The following is a 23,549-nucleotide window of genomic DNA, read 5'->3' as shown; positions in this document are numbered from 1 at the left end:
TATTACTATGAACTGGCTATGCTCCCAATTAAATGTCCCCCCCCATCTCTTCACTCCTGTACTAGATCTCCTACCTTCCCACCCACTCAAGAAAATGGGTCCGGCACAGCAGTTTTTTGTTTCCTTTTTTTTTTTTTGAGACAGAGTCTCACTCTGTCACCCAGGCTGAAATGCAGTGGTGCAATCACAGCTCACTGTAACCTTCGCCTCCCAGGTTCAAGCGATTCTCATGCCTCAGCCTCCTAAGTAGCTGGGACTACAGGAGTGTGCCACCATGCCCAGCTAATTTTTGTATTTTTAGTTCAGACGGGGTTGCCATGTGTGTCAGGCTGGTCTTGAACTCCTGACCTCAAGTGATCATCCACCTCAGCCTCTGAAAGTGCTGGGATTACAGGCAGGAGGTGCTGCGCCCTGCCAAGCACAGCAATTTTCTTCTGTTTCTTGCATCATCATCATGAAACTCTTAGAATGGACCTTGTTTTTTTTTTTTTTTTTTAAAGCCAAACCAGCTGGGACCATATATAAACTCAGAACAAAGAAAGAAAAATGTACTGGGTATGTGTTACTTGATGTAAAGTGTGTATTAAATTCTTTAAACACCTTAGTTTAATTGACACAGAGGAAGAATAATACCCTGAATGAAATCATTCTTTTTTTTTTTTTTTTTTTTTTTGAGACAGAGTTTTGCTCTGTCGCCCAGGCTGGAGTTCAGTGGCGTGATCTCAGCTCACTGCAAGCTCCACCTCCCGGGTTCACACCATTCTCCTGCCTCAGCCTCCCAAGTAGCCGGGACTACAGGCGCCCACCACCATGCCCGGCTAATTTTTTGTATTTTTAGTAGAGATGGGGTTTCACCGGGTTAGCCAGGATGGTCTCGATCTCCTGACCTCATGATCTGTCTGCCTTGGCCTCCCAAAGTGCTGGGACTACAGGTGTGAGCCACTGCGCCCGGCCTTTTTTTTTTTTTTTTTTTTTTTTTTTTTGAGATGGAGCCTTGCTCTGTCGCCCAGGCTGTAGTGCAATGGCACGATCTCGGCTCACTGCAACCTCTGCCTCCTGGGTTCAAACAATTCTCCTGCCTCAGCCTCCCGAGTAGCTGGGACTACAGGTGTGTGCCACCACGCCCAGCCAGTTTTTTATATTCTTAGTAGAGAAGGGGTTTCACTGTTAGCCAGGATGGTCTTGATCTCCTGACTTCGTGGTCTGCCCTCTTCAGCTTCCCAAAGTGCTGGGATTACAGGCCTGAGCCACTGCGCCCGGCCGAAATAATTCTTTAAAAAAAAAAAAAAAAATTCATTTTAAGTTCAGGGGTACAAGGGCAGGTTTGTTATATAGGTAAACTTGTATCATGGGGGTTTGTTGTATAGATTATTTCATCACCCAGGTAATTATTAAGCCTAGTACCCATTAGCTGTTTTTCCTGATCCTCTCACCTTCTGAAAGGCCCCAGCATGTATTGTTCCCCTCTATGTGTCCATGTGTTCTCATCATTTAGCTCCCACTTCTAAGTGAGAACATGTAGTATTTGGTTTTCTATACCTGTATTAGTTTGCTAAAGAAAATGGCCTCCATCTCCATCTATATCCCTGCAAAGGACATGGAAATCATTCTTTTCCATGCAAAGAATCCCTTTTTTTGTATTTTAATATGGAAATGATTTCTTAGATTCAACTTAATTGGAAAGCCATTATTTAAGGTCCTGCAGATGTGTTGGTGAAACACATCTTACTTATGGGTTATATGATAATTCATTATTATAAACTTTTTTTTTTAAGGCTTTCAGACAAGCTGCAGGAATTCCGGGGATTACTCCAACTGAAGAAAAGTGAGTAATTATTTTCTTGGAATTCAGTAGAGTTAATTCTTCATTATTGATATCAAGACAAAACCATATTTTTAGCCAATCATGGTAGCTCTTGCCAGCTACTGAGGAGATTGAGGTGGAAGATCGCTTGAGGCCAGGAGTTTAATGCTGCAGTGAGCTATAATTGTGCCACTGCACTCTAGCCTAGGTGACAGAGCCAGACTGTGTTTCAAAAAGATAAATAAATAAAAAGAAAACTAAGGTTATTTTGTGGTAGGACTAGGGAGACAGATGGAATAGAGTAGGTAGTTCAGAAGACAAACCAAAATGATAAACCATATTTTTAGATTACTCATCTTATTCAATTCATTTCCTTTGATTGCCCTACCTTTACCTTGGCAGGTAACCTAAACTTTGTTAACAGAAAAGAGAGTCGTGTAAATCAAAACATTTCATTGCTTTCACTTCCCCTTGCCAGAGAAAGCTGAAAAGAAGATTAAGATAGAAGGAAAGAAGGAAAAGATCGCCATAGCTGATCTGATGATTTTCACCAGCTGATGATGTCCGTTGTCATCTCAGAATTAGGTGCTGGGAAAGTGGGATAGTTTCCAGTATCTAAGTCAGATGTTCCTATGGAGCTTTCTTATTTGGTTTGAAGTGTTAAGAATTCTTAAAATATCAGACAAATCCATATCTAAATATAACTATAGAAATATAGCAAGAAGGCAAATATAATTGAGTTTTGGATTTTGGACTAATTTGAATTTCATGAACCTTTGTTCTCATTTATTGACACAGTTAATTCAGAGTCAACTGTTGTTTTTCTGATTTTTCCAAGTTAAATTGATGATTTTGTCAAATGTTGCTCTTTTGCCAGAGATGGTAATCTTCCAGATATTGTGAATAGTGGAAGTTTGCACGAGTTCCTGGTTAATTTGCATGAGAGATATGGGCCTGTAGTCTCCTTCTGGTTTGGCAGGCGCCTCGTGGTTAGTTTGGGCACTGTTGATGTACTGAAGCAGCATATCAATCCCAATAAGACATGTAAGTTTCATTTTCTTTCTAATTACCTGATCCTTACCTTTTAAGAATGAATGTTTAGCCCGGGCACGGTGGCTTATGCCTGTAATCCCAACACTTTGGGAGGCTGAGGCAGGTGGATCACTTGAGGCCAGGAGTTCAAGACCAGCCTGGCCAACATGGTGAAACCCCTTCTCTACTAAAAATACAAACACTAATCGGGTGTGGTGGCACATGCCTGTAATCCCAGCTACTTGGGAGGCTGAGGCATGAGAATCTCTTGAACCCGGGAGGCGGAGGCTGCAGTGAGCCAAGATTGTGCCGCTGTACTCCAGCCTGGGCGACAGAGCGAGACTGTGTCTCAAAATAAAAAAAGAATGAATGTTTATAAATAAAGAACTGTATATATACACTGTTCTTGGATAGGAATAGCCAACATTTATTGAATGCTTTGTACTATGTGCTAGGCACTGTGCTGAAGTCTTATTAACTCATTTAAGATAGTATTTTAAATAATTGTGTTTTTCCTTAATTTATAAGCATATATGATAAAATCTCAGTGTAAATTCCAACAGGATTTTTTTGGGACCCTGAAAAAATAGTTCCAAGGTGTATCTGGAAGAGTAAATGTACATAAGCAGCCAGGAAACAATCCTAAAAAGAGTATTAATGGGCTGGGCATGGTGGCTCATGCCTGTAGTCTCAGCACTTTGGGAGGCCGAGGCAGGTGGATCATGAGGTCAGGAGATTGAGACCATCCTGGCCAACATGGTAAAATCTTGTCTCTACTAAAGATACAAAATTAGTTAAGCATGGTGGTGTGTGCCTGTAGTCCCAGCTACTCGGGAGGCTGAGGCAAGATAATTGCTTGAACCTGGGAGGTAGAGGTTGCAGTGAGCTGAGATTGTGCCACTGCACTCCAGCCTGGGCAACAGAGTAAGACTCTGTCTTCCAAAAGAAAGAATATTGATGAGGGAAATACTTGTACCATCAGTTAGTATAGAGTATTATAAAGCTAGATTAATTTAAAGAACCTTGTACTGGCCAGGCGCAGTGGCTCATACCTGTAATCCCAATGCTTTAGGAGGCCAAGGTGGGATGATCACTTGAGCCCAGGAGTTCAAGACCAGTCTGGGCAACATAGTGAGACCCCATCTCTACAAAAAATACAAAAATTAGCCAGATGTGATACATGTGTCTGTAGACCTGCTACTTGGAAGGCTGAGGTGGGAGGATTGCTTGAGTTCAGGAGATTGAGGCTTCAGTGAGCCAAGGTTGTGCCACTTTACTTCAGCCAGGCAGCCAGGGGACAGGGCAAGAACCTGTCTCTTAAAAAAAAAGAATCTCCTGGCTGGGCATGATGGCTCCTGCCTGTAGTCCCAGCACTTTGGGAGGCCAAAGCAGGCTGATCACCTGAGGTCGGGATTTCGAGACCAGCCTGGCCAACATGGTGAAACCCTGTCTCTACTAAAAATACAAAAATTAGCCAGGCCTGGTGATGTGCGCCTGTAATCCCAGCTACTTGGGAGACTGAGGCAGGATAATCTCTTGAACCCGGGAGGCAGAGGTTGCAGTGAGCTGAGATCACACCACTGCACTCCAGCCTGGGTGACAGAGACTCCATCTCAAAAAAAAGACTCTCATGCTATGGTCAGGCTAGGCAAATAGATGTAAAAGAGTGGAGAGTTCAGAAGACAAACCAAATATATATGATAAAGATAGTATTTTATGACAAAAGGGAAAAGTAATAAATGGTTTGGGGAATATGGGTTAGCTATTTGTACAAAATAAATCTCAATCCGTGCCTTATTCTATTCCTCGCCCCCCGCCCTTTGCCCAGGCTAGAGCGCAGCAGTGCTGTCATAGCTCACTGTATAACCTACAACTCCTGGGCTCAAGCAATCCTCCCACCTCAGCCTCCTGAGTAGGTGGGACTATAGGCATGCAACACCCTGCCTGATGAATTTATTTACTTTTTAGTGGAGATGAGGTCTCGCTACATTGCCCAGGCTGGCCACCAACTCCTAGACTCAAGTGATTCTCCCACCTCTGCCTTCCAAAATGCTGGGATTATAGGTGTGAGCCACTTCACCTGGCCTCTGCCTTATTTCTTATATCAAAATAAGAAATTTGATATATTTCTTATATCAAAATAGATGATTAAAATATCAGGTCATAAAGGTAATACAAGAAAACATGGTTAAATATTAAATTTTTTCTCTTTGGTTGGAGATAATGTAGATAAACCTCTTCTTAAAATGGTAAAAGATCTAGGAGCTGTAAAACACAAGTTAGATAAATCTGTCCACATAAAAGTGAAAAATTTTAGTACAATAACAAATACTTTGAATGGATGCGGTAGCACGTACCTGTAGTCCCAGCTACTCAGGAAGCTGAGGTGGGAAGATCACTTGAACCCAAGAGTTGAAGACCAGTCTGGGAGACACATTGAGACTGTCTCTAACTTAAAAAACAAAGTCAAAATCACCTTGAGAAAGGAAGAAAGAAAGATAGTAAAATGTTGGCCACACATTGCTACACCTGATGTGTAGTAATTGATTACCATATTTTTGTTAAATAAAAAGGCACCATGACAAAGTTTAAAAGAGAAATGGAAAAGTAATTTACCACCAATATGTTAAATATATATAGTACTTAAAAACTAATAAGAAAAAATAGGCCAGGCATGGTAGCTTACGCCTGTAATCTCAGCAGTTTGGGAGACTAAGGTGGGCAGATCACCTGAGGTCAGGAGTTTGAGACCAGCTGGCCAACATGGTGAAACCCCATCTCTACTAAAAATACAAAAATTAGCTGAGCATGGTGGCAGATACCTGTAATCCCAGCTACTCGAGAGGCTGAGGCAGGAAAATCGCTTGAACCTGTGAGGAGGAGGTTGCAGTGAGCCAAGATCGTGCCATTGCACTCCAACCTGGATGACAGATGGAGACTCCATCTCAAAAAAGAAAATGCCCTTTTAGAAAAATAGGGAGAAACAAGGTTATTAAGAAAGGAGTAAACAAATTTAAAGATTTCAGCCTCACTAATATTCAGTTGGGTACAAATAAAAATGAGAAATTGACTGGGCACAGTGGCTCAAGCCTGTAATCCCAGCACTTTGGGAGGCGGAGGCAGGTGGATCACAAGGTCAGGAGATCGAGACCACGGTGAAATGCCATCTCTACTGAAAATACAAAAAAAATTAGCCGAGCGTGTTGGCGGGCGCCTGTAGTCCCAGATACTCGGGAGGCTGAGGCAGGAGAATGGCGTGAACCCGGGAGGCAGAGCTTGCAGTGAGCCGAGATTGCGCAACTGCACTCCAGCCTGGGCGACAGAGCGAGACTCCATCTCAAAAAAAAAAAAAAAAGAAATTTTACTTATCTCCCTAGAAGAGATGAAGAATACCGGCAGAATGCATTGTCCATGAGGGAATGGGGAGTCACGTGGTGTACATGTGCTATACAGCTCTCTGGAGAAAAACTTGACAGTAACCATTGACCTAACAATAATATCTTAAGAAGTTGATACATAAATTGATAATCACAGATATGAGAAAATATTTATGTTAGCATTGTTTATAAAAAATATTTGAAGCAACCTAAATATCAATGGCTGAATAAATGAATACTTTCAGGCCTGAATATGATGATGTAGACTGGTTTTATCAGATACTTATATAGCAATTATGATATCTCAGCACTATTCCAAGCCCTTTACAAATACTAACTCATTTAATTCTCAGAACAACTTCATGAAGAGGGTATTATGGTTATCCCTTTTTTGCAGAAGAGAAACCTGAGGCACAGAGAGGTTAAGTTACTTGCCTAAGGTCACAGCTAATTAGTGATGGAGCTAGGACTTGAAGTCAGGCAGTCTGGTTCAAGATTGTAGTTTTGTAGAACAAGGATCTCTGAGGAAGAAAAAAAAAGATTGTGCTTTTAATTACTAGGCTTTATACAACAAGAAAAGATGGCTCTGTTGGGGAATATAATGAGAAAAACCAGAATGGTCTCTGCTCCTATGGAGTTTCTAGGCTAATGTTGGAGAGTGAGGGAAGTATGTAAACATCCAAATTATCACACTAATGAACTGAGAGAAGTGCTCTGAAAGAGGGGAATGTAATTCTTTGTGAAATCTGACAGATTTTTCTCTCTCTGTTAAGAAATGTTAACAGCTGTGAAAAATGTCTAAAATATTAACAGTATCTCTGATGCATTTTGCTGTCTTTTCTGTATTGTTTGAATTGTTTTTACAATGACAGTGTATCTTTGTATGGTTCTGAAAACAATAGTCATTAAAGAAACAAGAATTGGAGAAAATAAATTTTTGAATTCAGCTAAATAATTTTACTGTAATACTTGATAACCACAAACCACAAACTTAGTAGCCATTTTGCTTTAAAATCAGGGGAATGTGCTTTTTTAAAAAAATTTTGAAGACATTATAGTTATGTAGGCCAGTATTAATGACTTAACAGTGGAATTCCCAGTCAGGATATTGTGTTCTTGCCAATTTTCACCGACTCTTAAATTGTTCGTATTTTAAAAACAGTCTGCCAGGCACAGCAGCTCATTCCTGTAATCCCAGCACCTTGGGAGGCTGAGGCAGGCGGATTACTTGAGGTCAGAAGTTTGAGACCAGCCTGACTAACGTGTTGAAACACCATCTCTACTAAAAGTACAAAATTAGCCAGGAGTGTTGGCACATGCCGATAATCCTAGCTACTTGGGAGGCTGAGGCAGGATAATTGCTTGAACCTGGGAGGCAGAGGTTGCAGTGAGCCGAGATCACGACATTGCACTCCAGCCTAGGCAAGAAAAGTGAAATTCTGTCTAAGAAATAATAATAATAAAAAATAAAAATAGTTAAGGGAATTATGAAAAACAGTTGCCATGCTTTCAGCTATAATTCTTTACCTCCCTGATCTCTTGTTCTCTTACAGGGCATCTTTTTGAGTGATTATTTTGATACAGAAATATTTAATTTGTCTGTTTCAGTGGACCCTTTTGAAACCATGCTGAAGTCATTATTAAGGTATCAATCTGGTGGTGGCAATGTGAGTGAAAACCACATGAGGAAAAAATTGTGTGAAAATGGTGTGACTAATTCTCTGAAGAGTAATTTTGCCCTCCTCCTAAAGGTAAGGTGATAAGTAATTTGGTTTAGTGTTCTACCACATAAATAATAGTATTTTTTTTTTTTAGTATTGATATGTACTCTTTGCTACTCTTTTCTTTCCTAAGCTAATTTTATTTTCCTGAAATTAAAAACAACAATAACAAAACACACAACACACAAAAGAAAACAAAAATCTTAACATCCAGACTCATTGTATAAGTTGGAATGATGAGAGTACAGAGCACCTGAAGTTTTCTGTATGTATGTGTATATACGTATATATACACACCTGTATATATGTATATGTACACATATATAGTGCACAAAATATACACATATATGTATGTATTTCATTGTTGTTGAGACAGTCTCGCTCTGTCACCCAGGCTGGAGTGCAGTGGTGTGATCTCAGCTCACTGCAACCTCCGCCTCCCAGGTTCAAGCAATTCTCGTGCCTCAGCTTCCCTAGTAGCTGGGATTACAGGTGTGCACCACCACGCCTGGCTAATTTTTGTGTTTTTAGTAGAGGCAAGGTTTCACCATGTTGGCCAGGTTGGTCTTGAACTCCTGACTTCAAGTGATCTACCCACCTCTGCCTCCCAAAGTGCTCTATGATAGGAGTTTTCAGATGCTGCTTGGTGTAATGTAATGGGGAGCCGAGCAAGAAGACACGAGGCAGATGAGAACTGAGGTAGCCTTTATTGGGCTCGCCAGCGAGGTTCACCGGTCCACTAGGAGGAGGGCTGAGGAAGTCGCGCTTGGGGCAGGTATCGGGGGCCTTTTATAGGGCGAGGTAGGCGGGGTTTGTAGGTTTCGGTTTTCTTGAGTTAGGTTTCGATTTCTGAGGAATGACGTGTCCAGGAGCTTGCGCAGAGCAGGGGTTTTTTGGCGGGGGCGGGCTTTTTCGCGGGCTGAGAGTCTTAGCAGGAAGTGAAGGGCGGGAAGTCGTAACAAAGGGCCTGCCATGCCGGGTGATACCGCCATATTGGGTCTAGATTCCTGCCTAACACTTGGCTTTGGCGAGTTCCTTATTCCCACTACAACTCTGAGCTGTAGGGCAGCTCCTATTAGCCGTATGCAGATCACCACAAGTCTTAGTCGGCCCCACACTTTCTTGGAGCACACAGCCCCTGGTAAGAGATCTGTGACTCCCCACTTCGCAGCTTATGAGCCTCATTAGGCCCCTCCATTCACACACTTTCACACACTTCCCCACTCCTAGTTCCTGTGTTCGTAGTTGGGGTGGTGAGAGTGGCCACCCAGTTTCCCAGTTGGGGTGGCGAGCCACTCTTGTCACCTCCAGTTTCCTAGTTGGGGTGGCGAGCCACTCTCGCCACTTCCAGTTTCCTTTTCGTAACTCACTTAGCGAGCCACTCTCAAGTCCTGTGTTGGTTCAGGTGTGAGCCACTCTCGTCGCCCCGAGCCCCTCTGGGTCAGAATATTCGGCACACCCCAGGAGGTGATCAGGCTCCTCTTTTGTCCCCATGGGTCCTGCCTTGGGCCCCAAAGCCTTACTGTGGTTCCTGAAGCGTGCTGTTTCTGAAATCGTCCTTTAGGTTCTGCTGTGCTGCTGAGCAGGGGTGCCAGGTCAGGGGAGAGCTCATCTCCTCTATGGGCTGAAGTTCTCCCGGCAGCGCCTGGGGTCACAGGTCTCCCCTGGCCCAGGGCTCCAGCCCCCAGAGGCAAAGGAGACAGTAAACCTGCCATCTCGGGTCCCTTCGTGGTCACCAAAAATGTTGCGGGGAACTGAGGACCAGAGAGACTGATATGGAGAACAGGAGGATTGTTTATTTTAAGGTACGCACGGGCTCAGTAGATTCGCATCCAAAAAACTGAACATTGAACAACGACAGAGTGGGGTTTTTATAAGCGGACTTACAGAAGCAAAACAAAAGCAGTTAATTATACAGTGACAGGTCACGTAATCTATAGCATAACATAACTTGTGACCTTGCATAGCTGGTGACCTTGTAGCTGTATTGAAAGAAAAACAAGAACTGGCTAAATACAGACATTTGTAATACATAATCATGCTTAAGAAGCCAGGGAAAGGAGTAACAGTAAAAAAAAAAAAAAGGTATCTTTCTCTTTTTTTCCTTCCTTTAACCTTGCTCCGAATGGGGGTGGTGGTGTCTGGAGCGTTATCCTTTGGCCTTGGCTTTCCGGACAGTGTTATCTTATAACTGTCCTTGAAGTGAGCTTGCTGGGCAGAGAAAAGCTTGTTCTTTTCTTTTCTTTTTTCTTTTTCTTTTTTCTTTTCCTTTTCCTTTTCCTTTTCCCTTCCCTTCCCTTCCCGTCTCATCCCCCCCTCCCTTCCCCTCCCCTCCCTTCCTTTCCTTTTCCTTTTCCTTTTCTTTCTTTTCAGACGGAGTCTCACTCTGACACCCAGGCTGGAATGTAGTGGCGTGATCTCCCCTCACTGCAACCTCCGCCTCCTGGGTTCAAGCAGTTCTCTGCCTCAGCCTCCTGAGTAGCTGGGAATACAGGCACCTGCCTCCATGCCTAGCTCATTTTTTTTATTGTTAGTAGAGACAGGGTTTCACCATCTTGGCCAGGCTTGTCTTGAACTCCTGACCTTGTGATCCACTGCCTCAGCCTCCCAAAGTGCTGGGATTACAGGCATGAGCCACAGCGCCTGGTGTTGGTCTTATCTTTTTAACCCTTGCCTTGCCTGTTACTTTTCTTAGAGTGAATGAATGCATATTTATTTTTAAATTTCTGCCTCAACTTGAGGTCAGGAGTTTGAGGCTGGCCTGGCCAGCATGGTGAAACCCTATCTTTACTAAAAATACAAAAATTACCTGTGTGTAGTGGCACATGCCTATAGCCCTAGCTACTCAGGAGGCTGAGGCAGGAGCATCACTTGAACCCAGGAGGCGGAGGTTGCAGTGAGCCAAGATCTTGCCACTCACTGCACTCCAGTCTGGGCGACAGAGCTAGACTCGTCTCAAAACAAAACAAAAACTTCCTATCATTCCAGTGTTTTATGTGCACAGTAGAATTTTAATGTTATCAGATTATACGCATGGATAATCTTTGTGTTTTTTATTTACTATTGTATTGTAAGCATTTTTTTTTTTTTTTTTTTTTTTTTTTTTTTTTTTTTTTGAGACAGAGTCTCGCTCTGTGGCCCAGGCTGGAGTGCAGTGGCCGGATCTCAGCTCATTGCAAGCTCCGCCTCCCGGGTTTACGCCATTCTCCTGCCTCAGCCTCCCGAGTAGCTAGGATTACAGGCGCCCGCCACCTCTCCCAGCTAGTTTTTTGTATTTTTTAGTAGAGACGGGGTTTCACCGTGTTAGCCAGGATGGTCTCAATCTCCTGACCTCGTGATCCGCCCGTCTCGGCCTCCCAAAGTGCTGGGATTACAGGCTTGAGCCACTGTGCGCTGTCCCTATTGTGAGCATTTTTATAACACTTAGTATTCTTTGAAAATCACATTTGATCTGGGTGTAGTGGCTCGCACCTGTAATCTTAGCACTTTGAGAGGCTGAGGCGGGTGGATTGTTTGAGGGCAGGAGTTCAAGACCAGCTTGGCCAACATGGTGAAAGCCCATCTCTACTAAAAATACAAAAAAATTAGCCGGGCATGGTGGCATGCATTTGTAGTCCCAGCTACTTAGGATGTTGAGGCATGAGAATCACTTGAACCTGGGAGGCAGAGATTGCAGTGAGCCAAGATTGTGCCACTGCACTCCAGCCTGGGTAACAGAGTGAGACTCCATCTCCAAAAAAAAAAAGAAAGAAAGAAAGAAAAGAAAATCACGTTTGAAAAGAATCTGTAATGCCAATTTTACCTTCTAAATGCCTTTCAAATTGATCTACTTCTCTCCCATCAGCATTGCCATCACCCTGGTTTAGATTTGCATAATTTACCTGGATTGCTTATTTCTCTTTCCTCTTTCCTCCCCATCTGTTTTCCCATGCTTTGCAGTTGACAGGTACTTCTTGGCAGTCCGATGAAACCTTTGACTCCTTCTGAGAGTAACATTTTTAAATGTATAGCTAAAGGAAACCAATATAGTTACAAAATATTAATACTTTTTATAAAAACTTACGATATTATATTTGCCTCTTTGTTAATGTGTTAAATAGCAAGATTTATAGCAAGATCTAATAATCTTTCCAGAAATTTCCATGATTTTAAAGTAGTGATGCAAGGGCCAAAATTATTATTATGAGATTTTTCCAGTATTTATAATGGGAACATATTTTGAGATTTGTATTGGTTTAAAAAGTCAGAGCCTATACTCATAATTGAAGGAAATGCCAAGTTTTATTCAGAGGTTAATTAAAAAGAAAGATTGTTTTTTTCCCCTGATCTGAGTTCATAGACTGCACTGGATTCCATGAACAGACCCTTTGGTATCTGTGGACTCTAGTTTGAAAACCCCTTTGTTCTTGGGACAAACTCCAAATTTTTAATGTAGTCTTCAGGACTTTTAATGATTTAGCCTGGCTACTTTTCCAGCCTGGTTTCCCACATTCTCATTTGGCTTATAGTCTAGTCACACTTGTTTTCTTTTAAGTCTTCAGATGTACCCTGTTCCTTCCTATCTCAGGGCCTGTTTATGCTATTCACTTTGCCTGGAATGCATCTCCAGTCATCCACACACCTAGCTAATGTGTGTTCATTTTTCAGCTCCTAGTTTAAATGTCACTTCCCCAGGGACACTCTCTCTGATCATCCCACATTGCTAGATAGGTCCCCTTTTATTTATTTTGTTTTAATTTTTTAATTTTTTAAGACAGAGTCTTGCTGTGTGGCCTAGGCTGGAGTGCAATGACCTGATCATAGCTCACTGTAACCTCAAATTCCTGGGCCCATGGGATCCTCCCACCTCAGCCTCCTGAGTAGCTGGGACTACAGGCATGTGCCACCATGACTGGCTAGTTGTATTTAAAATTTTTTTGTAAAGATGTGTGTCTCATTATGTTTCCTAGGCTGGTCTTGAATTCGTGGCCTCAAGTGTTCCTCCCACCTTAGTCTCCCAAAGTGCTGGGTTTTCAAGCATGAGCTACTGCACCCGGCCAGGTTCCCCTTTTAGATGCTATCATAACACCCTGTGCCTTTCGTTTACAACACTTTTCCCAGTTTATAATTCTGTTTTATTTATTTATTTATTTTTATTTTTATTTTCTTTTTGAGATGGAGTCTCGCTCTTTCTGCCAGGCTGGAGTGCAGTGATGCAATCTTGGCATACTGCAACCTCTGTCTCCTGGGTTCAAGAGATTTTCCATCCTCAGCCTCCTGAGTAGCTGGGATTACATGTGCATGCCACCATGCCCAGTAATTTTTGTATTTTAATAGAGACAGGGTTTCACCATGTTAGCCAGTTTGGTCTCAAACTCCTAGCCTCAGGTGATCCGTCCACCTTGGCCTCCCAAAGTGCTGGGATTACAGGCGTGAGCCACCGCACCCACCTGTAATTCTATTTTTTGTAATCCTTTGAGTGTCTGTCTCCCTCACTTAAGTGTGTGCTCCATGAAGGTAGGGACTGTTCTATTTTGATTACTGCTGTATAACTTGGCTCTTGTTATACAGCAGGCCCTCAGTTAATATTTATTACATCAGTGAATGAATACTGATAACGTTCCTAAATTCTTTGACTCCTCTGTTACTTCCATAGGTCTGTTCTTTTTTTTTTCTCCTCTGAAACATTTTTCCCAGCCTTGCCTGGCTAACTTCTACTCCAGCCTCCAGTTTAGTTAAGTATGCTTCCCTCCATGTACCGTCTCTAAACTTCCATAACAACTGGATATATTTACATAACATTAAGATGATTTTTTTCTTTTTAAAATTTTTCACATAGAGATGGGGTCTCACCATGTCACCCAGGCTGGTCTCAAACTCCTGGGCTCAGGCAGTCCACCCACCTCAGCCTCCCATGACCAGACCCTGTCTCTACCAAAAAAAAAAAAAAAAAAAAAAATTAGCTGGTCATGGTGGCGTATGCCTGTGGTCCCAGCTAATCAAGAGTCTGAGGCGGGAGGATTGCTTGAGCCTGGGAGGCAGAGGTTGCAGTGAGCCAAGATTGCACCACTGCACTCCAGTCTAGGCGACTGAGACCCTGTCTCAAAAAGAAAGAAAAAGAAAAATCCATTTGGCCAGTTTGGGTTTATTTTCCTTTCCCTCTTCTATAACTGTGTTCATTCTTCCTGAAAATGTTCTGACTACACATTGTAAGCATTTTTGTATTTAAATACCTGGTAGTTCTCTTAAGAGTATGCCTTATTAACTTTAAAAGTATCTTTAAAAAAAATTTTTTTTTGCCTGTCACGGTGGCTCATGCCTATAATCCCAGCACTTTGGGAGGCCGATGCCAGCGGATCATGAAGTCAGGAGTTCAAGACCAGTCTGACCAACATAGTGAAACTCCGTCTCTACTAAAACCCCGTCTCTACTAAAAATATAAAAAATTAGCCGGGTGTGGTGGCAGGCACCTGTAATCCCAGCTACTCAGGAGGCTGAGGCAGGAGAATTGCTTGAATCCAGGAAGCGGAGTTGCAGCGAGCTGAGATCACTCCACTGCATACCAGCCCAGGCAACAGTGAATGACTCCGTCTCTAAAAATATATATATATATATGGTTACTTAGCGTTGCTTAGTAGGTGTATATATTTATGGGGTACGTGAGATATTTTGATACAGATATACAATGTGTAATAATCACATTAGGGTAAATCAGGTATCTTTTTTTATTTTTTTCAGTCAAGGTCTTGCACTGTTGCCTGGGCTCAAGTGCAGTGGCACAATTATAGCTTACTGGAGCATCGAATTCCTGAGCTGAAGGGATCCTCCTGCCTCAGCCTCCTGAGTAACTAGGACCACAGGCACGTGCCACCATGCCCAGCTAATTTTTGTATTTTTGTGTAGAGATACGGTCGCACTATGTTTCCTATGCCACTGTTAAAATCCTGGTGTCAAGTGATCCTCCTGCCTCAGACTCCCGAAGCACTAGGATTATAGGTGTGAGCCACTGTGCCTCACAGGCCTTTACAGTATCCACTTTTAAAAATTACATTTGGAAGCTGGGCATAGTGGCACATGCCTGTATTCCCAACTACTCAGGAGGAAGAATCGCATCAGCCCAGGAGTTCAAGGGTATTGTGAGTGATAATTTTGTCTGTGAATAGCCACTGCACCCCTGCCTGGGCAACATAGCAGGACCCCATGTTTAAAAAAAAAAATACAGTTAGTAAATGTTGAATGCCATTTTTCCCATATGGAAGTTCTAGCTGAAACTACACTTTTCTTTTTTTTTTTTTTTTTTTTTGAGACGGAGTCTCACGCTGTTGCCCAGGCTGGAGTGCAGTGGCGTGATCTCGGCTCACTGCAAGCTCCGCCTCCCGGGTTCCCGCCATTCTCCTGCCTCAGCCTCCTGAGTAGCTGGGACTACAGGCGCCCGCCACCGTGCCTGGCTAATTTTTTGTATTTTTAGTAGAGACGGGGTTTCACTGTGGTCTCGATCTCCTGACCTTGTGATCCGCCCGCCTCAGCCTCCCAAAGTGCTGGGATTACAGGCTTGAGCCACCGCGCCCGGCCGAAACTACACTTTTCATTTAAGACTTGAGACTGAGTTTCTCAGTCCACTATAAGCATTAATTAATACATTGGTTCTGCTCTGCACACTTCTGCTTCTAAAAACGCACTGAACCAAACCTTCCTTTATCTATGGTTGCTGCTGATTAGTTTCTATATTTTCCAGCTTTCATCTGTAACTGTGATAGCCAGTATTCTCAGGGCTATCAGGAGACTTGTGCATCCAAATTCCCAATCTCTCATTGTTACCATTCCTGTTTTATATCTCAAGGTTCTGTATTGGTTGTGCACACGTCATATTCTTTGAAGCTCTCAGGCTGCCTGCTTTTTGTTTGCCATAGCTGTTCCTGTTACTTCGCATTTTCCTCCCTGGAGGCAGTTATGTTGCCTCTATTTAAGCACTCACCAGTCAGAATCTTGCTGTTCTGCTTAAATACCCAACATTTGTCGGTAAGAAATACTTTCGTATTTAATTGTGTATCTCCAGGAATTTTGCCCATTTCTCTTTGCCTTACTTTCAATCATGATAGAAGCACCTTTTTCTTTTCAGTAATATTATTGTTAAAAGCCTTAATTATTTTGTCTTCTCTGCCTCAAACTAAGTAATTCTGACTTCCTTAATCTTTTATCACAGGCTCTGTTCTCCAAACTTTCAGTCTTTTCTGTTGTTCCATATTCCATTGTTTTCTCCTTCTACTCATTCAGAGGCAAATTATGGTGGTTTTGGTTCATAGACTGTGTCCTTATGTGAGAAATTTACTTTAGGTTTATATTGTCAACCCCATAGCACAAACCAGGTACTTAATTTAGGCATTAGTCAGTGATATGGTTTGTTTATTTGTCCCTATGCAAATCTTATATTGAATTGTAATCCCCAGTATTGGGGGTGGGGCTTGGTGGAAGGTGATTGGATCATGGGAGTGGAGTCCTCATGGCTTGGTGCTATCCTCACTATAGTGAATTCTTATGAGATCTTGTTGTTTAAAAGTGTGTGGCACCTTCCCCCCTCTCTCTTGCTCCTGCTTTTGCCATGTGACCTGCTACCTTCCCTTTGCCTTCTGCCATGATTATAAGCTTCCTGAGGCCTCATCAGAAGCCAGGTAGGTACCTGGCACTATGCTTTCTTTATAAAGTACCCAGTCGCGGCCAGGCGCAGTGGCTTATGCCTGTAATCCCAGCACTTTGGGAGGCCAAGGCGGGCAGATCACAAGGTCAGGAATTTGAGACCAGCCTGGCCAATATGGTGAAACTGCATCTCTACAAAAAATACAAAAATTAGTCAGGCATGGTGGCACATGCCTGTAGTTCCAGCTGTTTGGGAGGCTGAGGCAGAAGAATCTCTTGAACCTGGCTAATTTTTGTATTTTTAGTAGAGATGTGGTTTCACCATGTTGGCCAAGCTGGTCTTGAACTCCTGACCTCGTGATTCGCCTGCCTTGGCCTCCCAAAGTGCTGGGATTACAGGCATATATTTTTATTTTTTTTTGAGACAGAGTCTCACTCTGTCACCCAGACTGGAGTGCAGTGGCACGATCTCAGCTCACTGCAACGTCTACCTCCCAAGTTCAAGTGATTCTTCTGCGTCAGCCTCCTTAGTAGCTGGGATTACAGGCACCCACTACAACGCCCAGCTAACTTTCGTATTTTTAGTAGAGACAGGGTTTCACCATGTTGGTCAGGCTGGTCTTGAACTCTTGACCTCAGGTGGTCCACCTGCCTCGGCCTCCCAAAGTGGTGGGATTGCAGATGTGAGCCACTGCGCCCAGCCTATTTATTTATTTTTTGAGACAGTGTCACTCTGTCATCCAGGCTAGAGTGCAGTGACGCAGTTTTGGCTCCTTGCAACCTCCACCTCGTGGGTTCAAGAAGTTCTTGTGCCTCAGCCTCCCAAGTAGCTGGAACTACAGGTGTGTGCCATGACGCCTGGCTAATTTTTATATTTTTACTAGAGACGAAATTTCACCATGTTGGCCAGGCTGGTCTTGAACTCCTGACCTCAGGTGATCCACCCGCCTCGGCCTCCCAAAATGCTGGGATTACGGGCGTGAGCCACTGCATCTGGCCTGTTTTTAATTTTTAGAGACAGAGTCTCGCTTTGTCACCCTACTGGAGTGCAGTGGCACAGTCATAGCTTAATACACCTTAGTACACCTGGGCTCAAGTGATTCTCCAGCCTCAGCCTCCCAGGTAGCTAGGATTACAGGTGTGTGCCACCATGGCCAGCTAATTTTTAAAATTTATTTTTGGTAGAGAGAGGGTCTTGTTTTGTTGCCCACCCTGGCCTTGAACTCCTGGCTTCAAGCCATCATCTGTCCTTGGCCTCCCAAAGCACTAGGATTACTAGCATGGGCTACCAAGCCCAGCTGGTATCTGAGATTAATTATAATTTATTTCCTTTTTTCTGACTTTAAGATTTTTAGTTTCTTTTCCTGCTTTATTGCCAAACATTCCATTATAAATTTAATGTCTTTAAGATTCATGGTGCTTTCTCTCTCTCTTTCTGTCTCTCTCTTTTTTCTTATTCTTTTTTTCTCTTTTTTCTTGATTAGTGTTTCCAGAGGTCTTTATCAGTGTAGGTCCAATGGGAGAGAGAAGGCACATAACTATTTGAACAAAGAAAGTTTTATATAAAGAATTATAGGCTGAGCATAGTGGCTCACATCTGTAATACCAGCACTGTGGGAGGCTAAGGTGGGAGGATTGCCTGAACCCAGGAGTTCAAGACCCACCTGGGCAACATAGTGAGACCCCACCTCTACAAAAATAAAAAATGAAGAGTTATAATAGGGGCTACTCTAAGGAGAACTCTAAAGAATATAGGAATACACCTGGGCACAGCGACTTATGCTTATAATCCCAGCACTTGGAGAGGCCGAGGTGGGAGGATAGGTTGAGTTCAGGAGTTTAAGACCATCCTGGGCAAAATGGCAAGACCCTGTCTCTACAAACAAAAATTAAAAAAATATATATTAGCTGGTGTGGTAGTGCATGCCTATAGTTCCAGCTACTCAGGAGGCAAGGCAGGAGGATGGGAGGATCCCTTGAGCCCAGGAGCTACAGGATGTAGTGTGCAGTGATCACTCCAGCCTGGACTGGAGTGTAGTGGCATGATCACTGCGCACTGCATCCTGTAGCTCCTGGGCTCCTTTGTCTCTTAAAAAAAAAAAAAAAGGAATAGCAGATATAAGGAACAGTCACAAACCCCAGGGCCAAGATAGAGGGCACTAAGAAGACCCCTCTTCCTCAGGACTCAGATTCAGGCTTGTTGGAGGAGCCACAACTGCTGTGAATGGCAGAGGGGTTGCTATGGTGCCATATTAGCAAAACTTGCTGGAAATCTGCCCTTTGGACCTGGTTGGACATTTATCCTCTAGTATGCTGTCCTTTAGGGTGGTGGGGAAAGCTGTTCATGGAGAGGTGTTTCACCTGAGGCACAACTTTTTTGGGGGAGTTGGCAGGGCAAGCTGCTGGCCACTCCATGCTGCAGGAGGTGCTGCAGGGTTGGAGGACATCTCTTACAAAAGCATCCAAGGGGAGGGCTGATGGGGGAAGCTGCTGACTGCTTTCCAGTGTACTGCAAGACCCTGACTCTGGAAAGCTTCAGACATCACAGTGGCCTGCTTTGTGACAAGCAGGGGAACCAAGAAGCAAAACTCTTCTTACAAATGTCTCTCTAGCACCTTATGCTGAGAAAGCTTAACATCATGCCAGGTGGCAAAGGAAAAATATGTAAAGGACTCAAGTCAATTTTTATATTATTTTATTTTATTATTTATTTTTAAATTAGAGATGGTGGTCTCACTATGTTGCCAAGTCTGGTCTCAAACTCCTGGCCTCAAGTGATCCTCCCGCCTCAGCCCCTCAAAGTGCTGGGATTACAGACGTACACCACCGTGCCAGACCTGCTAGTCTATTTTAACAGCGAGGCAAAAAGAATGAATTTATAGGTCAGGAGCAATACATTTGTAACTGATACAATGTCTTTCAATTTTATTAAAATTTTTTACATGAACCAACTTTTTTCTCTATATATTGTGTTTGTTTTCTAATTTTGTTTATGCTCTTATGTTTATTTCCTTCCTTCTACTTTCATTGGTTTTAATTTGCTATTCTTTTTCTAGTTTCTTGAGATGGTTGCTTAGATCATTAATAAACAGCCGTTTCCCTCCCAATGTATGAATTTAAGTCTATACATTTCCCTCTATATTTGTGTCATATACAAGTTTTTTTTGTTTGGTTTGGTTTTTTTTTTTTTTGAGACGGAGTCTTGCTCTGTCGTCCAGGCTGGAGTGCAGTGGCATAGTTTCAGCTTACTGCAAGCTCTGCCTCCTGGGTTCACGCCGTTCTCCTGCCTCAACCTCCTGAGTAGCTAGGACTACAGGCGCCCACCACGCCCAGCTGATTTTTTGTATTTTTAGTAGAGGTGGGGTTTCACTGTGTTAGCCAGGATGGTCTTGATCTCCTGACCTTGTGATCTGCCCGCCTCAGCCTCCGAAAGTGCTGGGATTACAGGCGTGAGCCACTGCGCCCGGCCTCTTTCGTGCCTTCTTTAGAACTAATAAAATATTTTTGAGTATTCTGTTTTCTGTGTTAGCTTATTAGTTATGTATTTTAACTATTTTAGTATTTGTTTAGAGTAGGGCTTTTCACTGTTGGCAGTATTCAAACTTAGGCCTGTGATTATTTATTGTAGAGGGCTATCCTGTGCATGGTGGGATATTTAGTAGCATCTGTGGCTTTTACACCTAGATGCCAGTAGCACCTCACCCCAGTTGTGACAATCAAAAAATGTCTCCAGACATTTCTGAATGTCCTTTGGAGACAAAATCACCCTGGTTGAGAACCGCTGCCCTAGAGGTTATAATAGGCATTCTTGGCTTATTATAGTCTAATGTTAATGATAACTTTTACCAATTACTCAACAATGCCAGGGCCTTACTAACTCCATATTCTCTCTCCCACCTTTATACTTTGATTTTGTATACTAATTATTCATTTTGTTATGTACCCACATTCCATTATTCTTCATTTTCTATGTCTTTCTTTCAGAGCTCTTTACTTACGGTATCTGTGTCTTAAATTTTCCTTCCATCTTTATTTTATATAAAGATAAGGGATTTTGATTCTATGATAAATCCAGGATGATCTCATTAGAGATCCTTAATTACATCTACAAAATTTATTTATTTATTTTTTCTTGAGATGGAGTCTTGCTCTTTCACCCAGGCTGGAGTGCAGTGGCGTGATCTTGGCTCATTGCAGCCCCAGTCTCCCAGATTCAAGCTATTCTCCTGCTTCAGCCACCTGAGTAGCTGGGATTACAGGTGTGCATCACCACACCCGGCTAATTTTTGTATTTTTAGTAGAGATAGGGTTTCACCATGTTGGCCAGGCTGGTCTCAAACTCCTGACCTCAAGTGATCCACCCACCTTTGCCTCCCAAAGTGCTAGGATTACAGGTATGAATCACTGTGCCTGGCCTAAAGCTTGTTTATAATCTTTTCACTAGACTCTGTTTTTATTCCATAGGTATTTAATAAATATTTGGAGAAGGAAGGAATGACAAAGAGACTCTGAGAGGTTTCTATCACTGAAGTATGTTTAGGACTTTTATATATATTCATATATTTATTGATTACTATGTCACAGGCATTCTGTGGCAGACTTTTCATTATTTTTAATTAGGTACCAAGAGTATGGTCTTTTAATTTCCATTGGGTTTACGGTTTTTCTGTCTTTGAGTTTTTAATTTATATTTTCTGTTTTTATTGTTGTGATAGTGGTTCTGTTTTGTTTTACATATCAGCCCTTTGCCAGAAGCTGAACCTGAACCACTGAGGATGCAATTTTAGATGGAGCTAGTGTTAGTCTGACAGATTTGTACCTGAATGTTCACTTCGGTTACAGAGTTTAACTGTGTTTGCTATTAAATGAATCTACTTAGGAACATTTTCTGAGATTTAGTACGCAGAAATAGTAATCATTGTGCTTTTCTGTTCTCTTTCAGCTTTCAGAAGAATTATTAGATAAATGGCTCTCCTACCCAGAGACCCAGCATGTGCCCCTCAGCCAGCATATGCTTGGTTTTGCTATGAAGTCTGTTACACAGATGGTAATGGGTAGTACATTTGAAAATGATCAGGAAGTCATTCGCTTCCAGAAGAATCATGGCACAGTAAGTCTGGGGCTAAATTTAAAATTATTGTTTCAGGCTGGGCGCCGTGGCTCACACCTGTAATCCCAGCACCTTGGGAGGCTGAAGTCAGGAGTTCAAGACCAGCCTGCCCAACATGGTGAAAACCTGTCCCTACTAAAAATACAAAAATCAGCTGGGTGTGGTAGTAAGACTCTGTCTCAAATAAAATAAATAAATAAATAAAATTATTATTTCATCATTAGCCAGGCATGGTGGCATGTGCCTGTTGTCCCAGCTACTGAGGCTGAGGCAGGAGGGATTACTTGAACCCAGGAGTTCAAGGCTAAAGAGAGCTATGATTGCAGTAGTGCACTCCAGCTTGGGAGACAAGAGTGAGACCTTGTCTCTAAAAAATGATAATAATAAATTAAGCAATTATTTCATCATACTGGGTAGTTTAATAATGCAGATTGTTGCCTATCAAGAACAAGGCTTGGCTGGGTACAGTGGCTCACACCTGTAATCCCAGCACTTTGGGAGGCCGAGGCAGGCAGATCACTTGAGGTCAAGAGTTTGAGACCAGCCTGGCCAACGTGGCAAAACCCCATCTCTACTGAAAATTTTAAAAAAACTAGCCAGGCATGGTGGCTTGCACCTGTAATTCAGGCTACTTGGGAGGCTGAGGCACAAGAATTGCCTGAACCCGGGTGGCAGAGATTATAGTGAGCCAAGACCACGCCACTGCACTTCAGCCCTGGGTGATGGATTGAGACTCTTGTCTCAAAAAAAAAAAAAGAAAGATCTCGGCCAGGCATGGTGGCTCATGCCTGTAATCCCAGCACTTTGGGAGGCCGAGGCAGGTGAATCACAAGGTCAGCAGTTCAAGACCAGCCTGGCCAAGATGGTGAAACCCCATCTCTACTAAAAAATACAAAAATTTGCTGGGCATGGTGGCAGGAGCCTGTAATCCCAGCTACTCGGGAGGCTGAGGCAGAGAACCACCTGAACCCGGGAGGTGGAGGTTGCAGTGAGCTGAGATTGCACCACTGTACTCCAACCTGGGCGACAAAGCAAGAGTCCATCTCAAAAAAAAAAAAAAAAAAAAAAAAGAGTGATCTCACCACTCTTTCCAGGATTTTCTTCTAGTTGCTGGTATCTATCCTGCATATTTTTATGCTGGTGTTTTTTTTCTTTCCTTTCTTTTCTTATAACCTCAAAATAGAAATAATTTCAAACTTCCAGAAAAGTTACAGTTAATACAAGGAACTCCCTCCCTCCCATATATCCTTTACCCAGGTTCAGCAGTTGTTTACATTTTGCCGCACATGCTTTTGTCATTCATCTTCTATCTATATCTATCCATCCATCTGTCTATCCATTCCTCCCACTTTCCTGAAACCATTTGAGAGTAAATTGAACATTTTGCCTGTTTTCCTCTAAATATTGCAGTTGATGTTTACTACGAGCAAGGATATTCTCTTATGTAGTGACAACATAGTTATCAAGTTTCTTTGGTTGTATCAATAATAATCTTGTAGATTCTCAGCCTCCTCCCCTCCAATTCTAGGACCCAATTCATGATCATTCAGTACTTTTAGATATCAGACCTCTTTAATCTGGAACAGTTCCTCAGCTTTTCTTCATTTCTAGACCTTTACATTTTTGGATAGTACAGGACAGTTATTTTGTAGACTATCCCTCAATTTGAGTTTGTCTGATATGTCATGAGTAGATTCAAAATATGTATTTTTGGCAAGAATTTGATGTTTTCTTAATAAAAGCTGTCAAAGGAAACTTTTCAGACTATAAACAGGACTTATTCTTCCTCAAATGATTTTTTTTCTTTTTTGTTTTCATATGTCCACAGCCTTGCCACCAGCGTGGGCTTTCAAAGATTTTTTTTATTTGTGTAAATTTATGAGTTTTATATA

The 23,549-nt window shown here is 42.5% G+C and overlaps 2 protein-coding genes across 6 annotated transcripts in view; one reads left to right on the top strand and one right to left on the bottom strand.

The window, feature by feature from the left end:
- Positions 1–40, bottom strand: part of SUMO1 (small ubiquitin like modifier 1) — a 1,087,495-nt gene extending 1,087,455 nt beyond the window's left edge. The window contains exon 1 of the mRNA XM_050750917.1: positions 37–40. The gene's annotated coding sequence lies outside the window, so the exon portion shown is untranslated. The remainder of the gene's footprint in view (positions 1–36) is intronic.
- LOC126932187 (cytochrome P450 20A1) overlaps positions 1–23,549 on the top strand; it is a 58,898-nt gene that overhangs the window by 6,024 nt on the left and 29,325 nt on the right. For 2 of the 5 annotated variants that reach the window (XM_050750882.1, XM_050750881.1), the window contains 4 exons: positions 1,776–1,825; positions 2,682–2,848; positions 7,822–7,964; positions 21,490–21,657. In XM_050750882.1, coding sequence (XP_050606839.1) covers positions 1,776–1,825; positions 2,682–2,848; positions 7,822–7,964; positions 21,490–21,657 — 528 coding nt within the window. Of the gene's footprint in view, positions 1–500; positions 556–1,775; positions 1,826–2,681; positions 2,849–7,821; positions 7,965–9,498; positions 9,740–21,489; positions 21,658–23,549 lie in introns of those variants that run through there. The other 3 variants (XM_050750883.1, XM_050750885.1, XM_050750884.1) reach the window with 3 other exon arrangements.

This window comes from Macaca thibetana, chromosome 12 (genome assembly GCF_024542745.1).
Source record: "Macaca thibetana thibetana isolate TM-01 chromosome 12, ASM2454274v1, whole genome shotgun sequence".
NCBI lineage: Eukaryota > Metazoa > Chordata > Mammalia > Primates > Cercopithecidae > Macaca > Macaca thibetana.
This window is presented reverse-complemented; position numbering and strand designations above follow the sequence as displayed.